At 41.6% G+C, this 13,164-nt stretch overlaps 1 protein-coding gene across 1 annotated transcript in view; it reads left to right on the top strand.

Annotated features, from left to right (window-relative positions):
- The first annotated feature begins 7,240 nt into the window (after nucleotides 1–7,240).
- LOC134568009 (solute carrier family 26 member 6-like) overlaps nucleotides 7,241–13,164 on the top strand; it is a 72,070-nt gene continuing 66,146 nt past the window's right edge. The window contains exons 1-4 of the mRNA XM_063426226.1: nucleotides 7,241–7,409; nucleotides 9,248–9,387; nucleotides 10,264–10,374; nucleotides 11,231–11,388. Of these exons, the coding sequence (XP_063282296.1) occupies nucleotides 7,282–7,409; nucleotides 9,248–9,387; nucleotides 10,264–10,374; nucleotides 11,231–11,388 (537 nt within the window). The 5' untranslated portion in view covers nucleotides 7,241–7,281. The remainder of the gene's footprint in view (nucleotides 7,410–9,247; nucleotides 9,388–10,263; nucleotides 10,375–11,230; nucleotides 11,389–13,164) is intronic.

Raw genomic sequence — 13,164 nt, 5'->3', positions numbered from 1 at the left:
TGTCACTTGTACAAGCTCATTTGATATAAAAAGTGCTGCCCTGCAGTGTGTAATAGTCCTGTGATTTTAGGAATAAAACATATGTATTTATCACTGACACATTATAACGATTAGTTAACTACAGACTATTATTTCTATGTATTGCTGGGCAGCACTCTTCATGCAGTCAACACAAATAAGTGATATATGCCCAGGAAAACATAGGTATAGCTGTAATCCAGAATAGTACATTTTTAAGCCCAAATCGGGAAAGCCCTGATTTATTTCAGGACACTTGGTAGGTATGCTTTGCCAGCATGACTAACACAGTATTTGGCTAAATTAGTGTTTTCTGGAAATACCCCTCAGATTTTTGCATAACAGATACTCTCCAAAAATAAAATCTAATTTCAAGCGGGTTACAGATATTACAGAATCCAAATGCATATTCCAATAGGGTGCTTCACTTATGTAGTAGTAAACACCTCACCATCAATGCTACAATTTGCGAACTTCTAGGTTTCATTCACTAAAGTGGGAATAATGGAGAAAGAAAGGTGAACTGCAAATCTTAAGCCAAACTAGCCGCCTTTTAGAATTTTTCATATTCATCTATTTTTCAAGCTCGGCTATTTTGACCTGACGTGTGGAAATCCCTTGTTAATTCTTCACAATTGCTGATTTGCTAAATAATCCTAACTGTGTTTATGTTGCTTAGAAATTCCCTCCTTGAGGAAAAATCAGCCGTGAAAAAGTTAATATCCTCTGACATTTATAAATCATCTATCTTAAGATAAATAAAGGTCAAAGTCAATTTTCAGCTTAATGAAGGAAACCTCCAGGAAAGCAGGTGGGGGACAGATATGTGAACTTGGATTTTGGGGCCAAAAACTAGGGAACTCTCAAACTCATCCTGCCTCTATAGGTAGGATTATGTTATGTGCTTTTTATCATAATTTCACTGTCATATAACAGAGCAGCTGATTAGCTCATGATACCTTACATTGAATCTTGCAGTGATTGCCAGAAAGTAAGACTGTTTATAAGGAGGGTGGATAAAATAAAGGAACACAAACCGATATCTAGTGCAAAACATGCAATATGTCTGCTCAGGAGGCAGTATCGTAACTTGCAACAGGAGCATAGGTAAGTAAATCTTTATTAATTTGTATTTATAAGTTTCTTTTATAGTGCTATTATTTAGTTCATTTTAGAGAATGCAGCAATTACTATAGGTATTTTTCCAGACAAAGAGATGACATTTTTATCTAATGCTTATAGCCCATTTTTATAGCTTTTTTTCCAAGAGCTTTAATCTATTCTGTATTTTGTGTCCATGAAAGTTTTCTTTTAATAGCCTGATTGACCCATAAAGTTGCCAGATACATATTTAACTTCCTTTTAGGCAGTATATGAAAAGTGCTTCCCTAACACTATGTACCATTCATATGTTACTAGGAAGAAAACAGTATGTTAAAACTGCTTTGTCATCTTTTGAAGTCATTGAATACTTTGCAAACACCCCTGATGGTAACATCACCACTTGGTAAATGGTGCCCCAGGGGGTGCAGCAGAAGGTAGATTTAACTTTACTGAAGCTGTCCCTCATGAGTGCCACCATGTGCATCCTGGGGACCGTTTCAGCTCCTGGAGCTTCATCAACCAGGGGCCCACATCATGCACAATATTACGACACTGATGTCTATGAGGGTGCCTCCATAGACCATGCATTTTTCCTCACAGCTGTCACTACTGACACCAGGGGAAGTTGACAAAACTTGATTGCGCTAGGGCTGCAATTTAGTGGAGGGAAATTACATAAGACAAACTAGTCCCTACTTTGTCTTTTAAATTTTTTGACTGCATTGAAATTGAAAACCCTCAACGTGAGTATTTTTTATAAAGATATTATCTTTATGCAAAACTATATATTTTTGGGGGGATGGGGGATGACCGAGCCACTTTAACCAAGGAAGAAAATGCCTTGCTTTGTTAACAGATTTCTTGTTAAAATGTATGAATGCTGTGTACATTAGGGGAGCACTTCCTAAATTGGAGAGCAAAAAACAGAGAATACTGAGAATAGGCAGCAGCTGAAATAGCCTGCCCTTCGGTGGGTTCCCACTCAGTTCTCAAGCTGGTTTTAGCTCATCTTGTGCCATTACAGAGGTAACATCTCTGAAACATATCAGACTGGTCCCACCCATACGGGGAGTCCAGATCCGAAATGCCAGCAAGTTCCCTCTGCATGAGAGACACAGCAACCCCAGACGATCGTTTCAGCCTTGTTAGGTATCATCGGTGAGGCATAGCTGATATCTCTCTAGTAGTGATGTCGCGAACATGAAATTTCCGGTTCGCGAACGGGAACTTCCGCAAACGTTCGCGAACCGCCATTGACTTCAATGGGCAGGCGAATTTTAAAAACAACAGGGACTCTTTCTGGCCACAATAGTGATGGAAAAGTTGTTTCAAGGGGACTAACACCTGGACTGTGGCATGCCGGAGTGGGATCCATGGCAAAACTCCCATGGAAAATTACACAGTTGATGCAGAGTCTGGTTTTAATCCATAAAGGGCAGAAATCACCTAACATTCCTAAATCGCAATGGATATGTATTGACACCTTGACATATGGATTGACACCTTGACATATGGATTGACACCTGTCCTCAGAGAGCCTGATACACACTGACACAGAGCAGAATAGGGACTGTTCCCCCTACATAGGGTCACTTGGCAGATATGGCGTGGTTGTGGGAGGAGGAGGATGACTTTCACCTCTTCCCCTGTTAGATTCCCGTTGTGCTGTGACATCACCCTTATACGCTGTGTAAAGCATACTTTTTAATTTATTTTGCAAATGCTGCATCCTTTCCGACTTGTAATTCGGTAACATTTCTGCCACTGTCTGCTTATACCCGGGGTCTAGTAGCGTGGATACCCAGCACAGGTCGTTCTCCTTCAGCCTTTTTATACGAGGGTCCCTCAACAGGCACGACAGCATGAAAGACCCCATTTGCACAAGGTTGGATGCCGAGCTACTCATTTCCCGTTCCTCCTCCTCACACAGAGCACAATAGGAACTGTTCCCCCTACATAGGGTAACTTGGCAGGTATGGATTGACACCTGTCCTCAGAGCCCATGATACACACTGACATAGAGCAGAATAGAGACTGTTCCCCCTACATAGGGTAACTTGGCAGGTATGGATTGACACCTGTCCTCAGAGACCATGATACACACTGACACAGAGCAGAATAGAGACTGTTCCCCGTCCTCAGAGACCATGATACACACTGACACAGAGCAGAATAGGGACTGTTCCCCCTACATAGGGTCACTTGGCAGATATGGATTGACACCTGTCCTAAGGATCCCTGTATTGGGGAACATTGTCGCCCAAAATAATTTATATGCCCATCAATTCCGAGCTACAAATCCGGACTCTTTTTTTGGCAAAGATACACACTGTGCCAGAATTTAAACGATTCTGGGCATTGACTATGCTGATGGGCATCATAAAGAAGCCCTCCATCCGCTCCTACTGGAGCAGTAGCCCTATCTGCTGTACCCCCATTTACTCCCAATGTATGTCGAGGAAGGGGTATGAAATGATTCTGCATTTCATGCACTTCAGCGACAACAGCCTGTGTCCCCCTAGGGAGCATCCCCAGTTTGACAGGCTGTATAAAATCCGCCCCCTGATTACCCACTTTGCTGCCAGGTTTGCAGAGGCTTATACACCTGGAAGGAATATATGCGTGGATGAATCCCTGATGAAGTATAAGGCAAGGCTGGGATTCAAGCAGTATGTTCCTTCCAAGCGCTCTAGGTATGGTGTAAAGATGTATAAGATCTGTGATAGCGAGACTGGGTATACTCAGGCCTTCCGGGTGTACGAGGGAAAGGATAGCCACCTTGACCCTCCAGGTTGCCCAGAACATATGGGAACCAGTGGCAAGATTGTCTAGGACCTGATATTCCCCCTGATGAACAAAGGGTACCACTTGTATACTGACAATTTTTATACAAGTGTCCCTTTGTTCAAGCTACTGTACTGTTTTGATACAGTAGCTTGCGGCACAATTAAAAAGAACAGCATAGGTTTCCCAGGACAACTTGCACGCACCCAGCTACAAAGGGGGGAGACCTCAGCTCTGCGCCAAGAGGAGCTGTTGGCAGTTAAGTACAGAGACAAGAAGGACGTCCTGTAAGCCTGTGTACTTATGCACAAAGCATTGTACGATCAGATTACACACATGTGCCATGCACGGCACATGTGTCAACTTGCCCAACTTCAATGCCACCAACAAATTTGTTCCATTGTCACAAACCACTTTGCCGATCGCCAGTTGCTGCGGAGTCAGCCACTTTTCCAACTGTGCGTTCAGGGCGGACAGGAGTGCTTGTCCGGTGTGACTCTCTGCATTCAAGCAAGTCAAACCCAAGACGGCGTGACACTGCCGTATCCGGGATGTGGAATAGTACCTGGGGAGCTGGGGGGGTGCCATTGATGTGGAGCAAGACGCAGCAGCAGAAGAGGACTCAGCCGAGGAGGTTATGGAAGAGGATGGAGTAGGAGGAGTAGAGGAGGTGGCAGCAGGCCTGCCTGCAAGTCGTGGCGGTGTCACCAACTTCTCTGCAGAGCCACGCATTCCATGCTTGGCAGCCGTCAGCGGGTTTACCCAATGCGCAGTGTAGGTGATATACCTGCCCTGACAGGCTTTGCAGACCAGGTATCAGTGGTCAGATGGACCCTTGCCCCAACACTGTGTGCCAGACATGCCATTACTTCCTTTTGCACAATCGAGTACAGGTTGGGGATTGCCTTTTGTGAAAAGAAATTTCGTCCGGGTACCTTCCACTGCGGTGTCTCAATAGCTACACATTTTTTGAACACCTCAGACTCCACCAGCTTGTATGGTAAAAGCTGCCGGGCTAATAGTACAGACAAGCCAGCTGTAAGACGCCGGGCAAGGGGGTGACTTTCTTACATTGGCTTCTTACGCTCAAACATGTCCTTGACAGACACCTGACTGTGGGCAGATGAGCAGGCCTGACACACAGACGCTTGGAGACAACTAACTGCTATTCAATCTTTAACAGTGAAAACGTTTTTTGGTTTTAAATGCACGCTATTGTGACACCAGATATGAGTGGCAAAGTACACTGGCAGAGGTCTGCAGAGCACACGCTGAAGGCCTGACACACCCGCTTTAAGGACACTGACTGCTATTAGCTTACACTGAAAAACTTTTTTCTTTGGAAAAGCACGCTATAGAGACACCAGATATGAGTGGCAACTGGCAAAGTACACTGGCAGAGGTCTGCAGAGTACACGCTGTAGGCCTGACACACCCGCTTGAAGACAACTAACTGCTATTCAATCTAGAACAGTGAAAAAAGTTTTTTTCTTTGTAAAGGCACGCTATAGAAACACCAGATATGTGTGGCAAAGTACACTTGCTGAGGTTGGCAGAGCACACGCTGAAGGCCTGACACCCAGACGCTTGCAGACAACTAACTGCTATTAGCTTACAGTGAAACCCTTTTTTTGTTTTTAAAGGCACGCTATAGTCACACCAGATATGAGTGGTGGCACTGGGCAAATGGGCACAGTATCCACTGAGCCTGACAGAAGCTGGCAGACAACTAACTGCTATTCAATCTATTACAGTGAAAAAAGGTTTTTTGGTTTTAAATGCACGTTATAGAGACACCAGATATGAGTGGCAAATTACACTTGCTGAGGTTGGCAGAGCACACGCTGAAGGCCTGACACCCAGACGCTTGCAGACAACTAACTGCTATTAGCTTACAGTGAAACACTTTTTTTGTTTTTAAAGGCATGCTATAGTCACACCAGATATGAGTGGTGGCACTGGGCAAATGGGCACAGTATCCACTGAACCTGACACAGAAGCTGGCAGACAACTAACTGCTCTTCAATCTATTACAGTGAAAAAAAAAATATTTTTAAATGTCAAGCTTAAGCTATTGTGACACCAGCAGTGAGTGAGTGGTGGCACTGGGCAAATGGGCACAGTATGCACTGTGAGCCTGACACAGAAGCTGGCAGGCAGGCAACTGCAATTACATTACACAGAAAAAAAAAAAAAAAGCAGCCTGATGTTCTAGCCCTAAAAAGGGCTTTTTGGGGTGCTGTCCTTACAGCAGAGATCAGATGAGTCCTTCAGGACTGTAGTGTACACTGAATACCCTAGCCTAGCTATCAATTTCCCTATCTAATGAACAGCAGCTACACTTTCCCTCCTCTCACTAAGCATGCAGCTTCAGAATGAATCGAAAATGGATGCTGGGAGGGAGGTGGGATGGTGTGGAAGGGAGGGTCTGCTGCTAATTTGCTGGAATGTGTCTGCTGAAAGTTTGCTCTATGATGACGAATAGGGGGCGGATCGAACCGCCCATTTGTTCGCCACGCTATGTTCGCCGGGAACTATTCGCCAGCGAACAGTTCGGTACATCACTACTCTCTAGGCACTGTGAGCATTAGGGGAGCACTTCATAAATTGCCAACATTTAAAGAAAATGTCCAGAGACACTTTGCAGCAGAACAATACATTTTATAAAAATATTGACTATAGAGAATAGTGGGATGTTTACCACTTCTGAGCTCTAAGTAGTGGCAGCTGATAACTCCTTGTTGCTACTGGTAAAATGTTGGAGTCCGTAAACAACCACTACTCACTAAATGCAGCAACAGGCACTTTAGCGAGTAGCTGCTGGTTTGTAAAAGATTTTATTGCATAAAATCTTTTAATAAGTCACCCAATTGTGCTGCTTTTTTCAATTCCATTTTAAGACCTTGGATGATGTTTGTGGTTTCCAAACAAGCCCTCAATGCATGACTACCAGTGCAGGATTTAAGGATTACCGAGTTGTGTATAAGAACTTGTAGGTGTGTGTTGAGGACTAGTTTGGAAACCACTGATGTAGAGGGAAAGACGATGTAAAAATAAGAAGAGTTGGCAAGTGCACTTTTCATATACCACCCTTCTGCAGATCTTTCAAGCAATTAGATTACGTTAAATTAAAGTGAACAACGATAGTATGTTTATCCTGCCTCTACTTAATTTATTTGTTAATCTTTGATCTTGGGGCTTGTCTTGTAATGTATTCTGCAAATTATAGCTTGGTTTTGGACTATAGGTAAGTTTGGCTACTGGCAAATTGTCCCATGAGAGTCCAACGTTGCTTGATTTGTTTCAATTCTCATTTTTACCTAGATCAGGACATTCCTTTGTTAATTTGAAAAGTTTTGACACCTTGTTGATGACATGGAGAATCACATTGATGAGAACGAAAAGACCTCTTCAGTGTTCAGTGAAGCTGAACTTGAATACATAGCACCAAGGTCTCACAAAACAGGCTCTTCTCTGTTAAGCAGACTTGGGAACAGATTAAGGTACTGTGTTTGGACAGGAGTCAATGTTTGCTGCCAATAAGTTAAATTTGTCTGCTTAGATTAGAGTCATTTCAGGGTGAGGTGTAGTAATCTGAGTTTACTTTGTAGATTATGCATAACCTCATGAGGCGAAGTCAAACATCAATTTCCGAGCTTGTGTTTCCAAGTTCTCCTCTTGGGAGACAATGCACCGAACCTTCAGCAGTTTGCTATAGGACAGATTACAGATCATGATTGATTTTCCAAATCTACCACATTTTACGGGACAATTTTACACACTGATGTTCAAGGCCACCGTTAGAATTTGCAAGGCCCTGTGAAGGAGGTTTGCACCATACACTGATAAACAATCACCGATACACACTGACACATACTAACATGCATAAAGTAACAAACATGCAATTTTATTACCCCTCTTATCCTGCTTACCAGCTCCCAGAGGAAGGAGGGGGCAGAGATGCTCCGAGCAGCTGTCCCTATTATCTAGCTTTGGCAGAGCAGGGAAGTTGTGTGCTGGCAAGCATGGCTTACCCTTCAGCTCCACCTTAATGAAGGCACAGGGGCCTGGGATATGATGTCTTACCATGACATAGACTTTAACTGACATGTCTCCCTTTTAGGGGTTTTGGGAACCACTTTTGAGTGGCTCTTACAAAGACCTCTTAAGTGCATTGTGCATCCTCAAGGATGTCTGTATGAGACAGAGCTGCTCAATCATGGCTCCTACCCCTTGTGGCCTCCCAAATCTTCCTGCCCAGTGCTAATACCCTGCTTATCTCACCGAAATGATGGGCCTTCTTATGAGTTAAACAATTTAAATCACTGTTGTATAATGTGAAGCATTTATACACTGCAGGACAATATTTTCCTCTTGGAGGAATTTCACAGGAGCTACCTTTTCTAGTTAAAGTCCTCAGGCGCCAAGACATGCGGTTGAGCAAATCTGTTTAAAAGGTTTCATTCCCCACAAGTTACTTGTCATGAATTGGTTAAAGGAGTTTTGTCCCTGTTTCTCAACTTACAATGTTTCTTTTTTTTTATACAAAAATACTGCTGGATATGAGCGCATGGCTTTGGTTTCTCTGAGTTGTTGTAGTTGGCTTTCAACATTAGAAAACTGGCAGCTGGTCTCCTACTCCCTAGAACACTTGCTTTTTCCACAGAGCACTGGTTGTGTGAGAGCAGTGCCATAAAATGTTAAAGTGGCACTGTGGGTTTATTTATTCCCAGTTTTAAATTCCGTATTTGTCGGATGGGTGTGTTCCTTAATGTTTCCATTCTGCAGTTTATGAATTCTTCACATTCTCTAATCACCATAAACATTACAGTGTATAATGGTGTCAGGGTAAGTAGTCAAACCATTGTCAAACTGTGAATGGCTTCACAAATTGCTTGTGGTCCACTTGGTGCCGATTACCTCATTTTGTGCATGGCTTGGCTCATTGGCTGAGGGCACTCAGCTGACTCTCTCATCCAGTCACAGCTCAGGAGAACTTTTTGAAGCTCCTTGCAGGAGCTTTAAGGCTCCAGAAGAACGGGTTACTGGTGGACGCTAGATGAGGTGTCAAACCACTCAAAAAGATTTTGACTAATTACATTGCGAGGGTGCCAAAACAATACTGGCAACAAAACTACTCCAAAGGGCTATAGTGGTTGTGGTAATTCTAGTTCCTACAAGCACTGTGTAGTAGCAATATATATCCAGAAAAACAAATGTCATAGTCTGCAGAATGCCATTATAACTTAAACATAGTCAACAGGACCACTAAACATAGGCAAACAAAATCTAGCAAATGTTCTATCAGCACAATTAGATTTTCTCTAAAAATATATTTCAGATGTTCTGGGCAGATGGCAAAATCCCTGCTGTTCAAATTTATACCAATCCTTTACTGGCTTCCACGGTACCCTTTTAAGGAATGGCTTCTGGGAGACATAATATCTGGTTTAAGTGTTGGCATTATCCAACTTCCTCAAGGTAAGGACAAGTGGAACCTCCTGAAGATAAATAAATGGAGTTCCCTACTCTCCAATTCTCTGCAAGAATGAGGTACCATTCTCTATCTCCAGTTTTCTCTATTTAAGATAACATTGTAGCAGAAATTTAACAACAAACCACAACAAATGAAGTCTCTTTACATTGCAAAGTGGTGGTCGGCCTGACAAATGGCATTTCAGGGCGTGTTCACTAAACTTGCATAAAATGGACACATCTATTTTATTAAAGAATGTTTGGACCACTGTGTGCTTTAATTAAAATATAGACCCACATGAAAATGATTTGTGTCTGAGATCAATAAAACTCTTAAAATAAATATGGCCTTTAAAACTAACCCAAAACACTACTCTTGGTCAGGGCAGATTCTCCGGGGTACACCATTCTTCCTTTCATCTCTTTTCCTTCCCCACATACTTCCCTTTGTTTTCTTCTTTATGTTTGGCTTTCCCATCTCTCAGTTGGCACATGAACAGGGTTTACTCAAAAGATAAATTATCAAAGAATATGTACATATTGTACCTCCAATGGAACATTGATCTGATGCTACATCATAAGTAATCTTATCCTCAAAAAATATGTTGTGTAGAATAATTTTAAATTTCTCTATTGTTAAACACTTTACAATGTATGTGGAAAAAAAAGATACATTTTTTTATTATATATACCTGATGAAAGTCCAGAATTAGACTCAAATATCGATGCTGTAAACTAACCAAAGTTTTTGTAAATAAGTTTTGATTGAAAGTAAGTCCAGCGAGTGCTTTCCTTCGAGTTTGTATATATATCTATGTACTTAAATTAATTTGATGTTCTATTTATTTGTCTGTGATCTATTTTTTATTTTTTTCCCCCCAGGTCTAGCCTATGCTCTCCTAGCCGGAGTCCCCCCAGTATTTGGTCTTTATTCATCATTTTATCCTGTTTTTATTTACTCCATATTTGGAACATCCCGGCATATTTCTGCAGGTATGGAAAATGCCAAATGCAAAATTCAATAGAAGTCTTTGTCATTCACCATAATGGTGTCACATATCTTGGAAGATCTTGAATTAATTTGTCTGAAAATGATCTCCTCCTTTTTAATAAGTCCATTTGTACAATGCATATCCTGTCTATAACATGGCTATCACCATTAGGGTGATGCAGTTGGCTATGTTGCACTGTGAGGGACAAATAATGTATTGGATTAGGGGTGAAGGGGCGTTTAGCAGTCTGTGAACAGATGATAGATATGTAGCAGATTGGATGTGGAGGGGGGCTTGTTTCAGTGGTAGGAACTAAGCGGGAAATTTAACATAATAGTGAGTGAGCGCATGAGTGTGGAGGCTGGTTAAGAAGGGGGTGTTGTGGGAGCAGAGAGGATGGGTTGACGTGTAACAAAAGATTATTGAGGAATAGTATGAAGGAGCAAAGTTCTAGAGAGATTTGAACACAAGGGTAATCATTTTGAAGAGCGACCGTTTGCATATTGGAAGCCATTTAAGCATTTGAAGAACAGGTCTGTCATGAGCATGTTGTAACATTTTGAATTTGTGGAAGCAGAGTAATAAAGTGTTCTGGAAGTAGAAGGGAATTACACTAATTAAGTCTGGTAAAGATGGGTGGATAAGGAGTTTTACAAAAGTGAAGGTCCGTAGTGGGTGGATTTTCTGAATGTGAAATAGTTGAGAAAGAATTGACAGTTGGAATGTGTATTTCACAGAGTCATGAGGACTCCAAGATTACATACATGTATATTACAAAATAAACACAAGTATGAGTGATTGGAAGCCACTTGTATGAATAACTGGAGTACAACTTTTTTTCTTTTGATTACAAACAGGCACATTTGCTGTAATCTCTGTAATGGTTGGAAGTGTCACTGAGTCTCTGGTCCCCAATGACACCTTAGTAATAACAACCAATGAGTCTCTCGCTGATACTGGTGGGGAGCGAGTGGCTGTTGCGGCATCTTTGACTTTCCTAGTTGGCATTTTTCAGGTATGGATATTCTTTCCCATGATGGTAACCATAATACATTTAGTAAGAAAATATCATCCTACCCTAAGTATTTGGTGACCTAGTGAAAAATTATTCAGACATGCTATCTTTCTGCTGGTACTCGCTTACAGGGTTATTCACTGAAGTGAGAACTGGTGGGAATTTACAGAGAATTCAAACAGGTCTAATGTACCCTAGGGCATATATGACATAGAAATGTCCCTCTAATGAAACTGCAATGTAAACAAAAAACATCGTAATTGCTATATAATTAAAAAGTCATGGTAAAAAATCGGAAAAGCCTGGTGAAAAATCCTATAGGCTTGATGCTAGATAGGGGGACAAAAAGGTGAATTACAACAAAGCTTATAAACACAGCAGGATATAAACTAGCTATAGACTATTTCACAAAAAGGGGCAATTTACCCGGGCCTTGCATGTGGGTTACCCCCAAGGCCAAGAAGCGCTAAAAAAGTGTCTCTCAGAGATAATAGTATTAATTAAACTGAATTTGGGAGACCGCTCTTCTGGTAATATCCAGATTGAAACAACTTTTGCTATAGATGACTCACTAGACACTATCATAGTATGATAAAGTAACTTTGTGTAACAGAAACTCAATATAGTAGTAAACAAAGCATGATGGGAGGCAAGAAGTGGTTAATATGCAATATGACTACACCTGAGTGTACTGATTATTTTAGTGTGTAATCCAGAGACAGACTGGTCCGGATGCACAATGGGGTAGTAATATACAATGGCTAACAGGCTTCCCTCATCACTCCCATATCAGCAAACCATATATACCAAAACTACAGAACGCGTTAAACAAAAAGAGAAGACTAACGTGTTGCCGATGTGCATTTCGTCTCAAAAGAGGCACCTTCTTCTCTGCCCCATTGTCTGTTTTGCCGTTTTAGGTATTCATCAGTGGTCTTATAGGTGTATCACACTTCTAGTTTTCAGATTTAAAGATTTTATTTCCTTTTTTTTTTTTTTTTAATCTTTATTTTTGTAGTGCATAGGCTTTAACAATCGGTTGAGAGGTACCCCAAAGGCAGTCCTCCAACGTAATATAGACCGTTTAACAGAGAGGTACAAGAGATAGCTAGCACAAATTTTATATTTAAATGAAGTTAAGTGTTAACCTGGTATGAAACATGCTTAGGTAATATTATACTGGGTGATGTTGTCCAGTTGTTTGAGTGCATATCCTCTGTGTGTATGAATAGAGTTAAGTAAGATGCTATATTTGAGCGCTTAGTGTGTAAACTTGCTAGTACTAAACAAAAATCTTTAAGAGTAAGTTAAGTGGGTAACAATAAAAGATTTCATGGCCGAACCTTGCTTGGTATAGGGATTAGTCTCGCCGTGTCTCTGGCCATGTGAGTATAATGCTGCGTAAAAGCTATGCGAAAGCTAGCTAGGCGTTAAGCTAGAGTAATCTTCCTTTATGTGCTGACATTGATAGGGGTCTTTGCCCAATGCCGACTAGTATTGTCTTAGGTCTATGGCTAGATGGGCCAAACTGCGGGTCATGCATGAGGGGGAAGCCACGTGTGTAGGCAGTAAGCCTGAGAGTGCGCTCTATTGGGTAGGGAGTGATACACGAGGGGTTAACCTGCCGTGCTATTCATATGGGCTTGGACCCTCGCAGGTGCTGAGTAAGGGTGTGCTAGCTAACTGGCTATTTATTAGCTATGCCATCAGTTATAAAAAAAATAGAAAGAACAAGGAAAAAAAAAAGGAACATTTAGTTTAACAGGAGTCATGGGT

The sequence above is a fragment of the Pelobates fuscus genome, chromosome 7 (genome assembly GCF_036172605.1).
Source record: "Pelobates fuscus isolate aPelFus1 chromosome 7, aPelFus1.pri, whole genome shotgun sequence".
NCBI lineage: Eukaryota > Metazoa > Chordata > Amphibia > Anura > Pelobatidae > Pelobates > Pelobates fuscus.
This window is presented reverse-complemented; position numbering and strand designations above follow the sequence as displayed.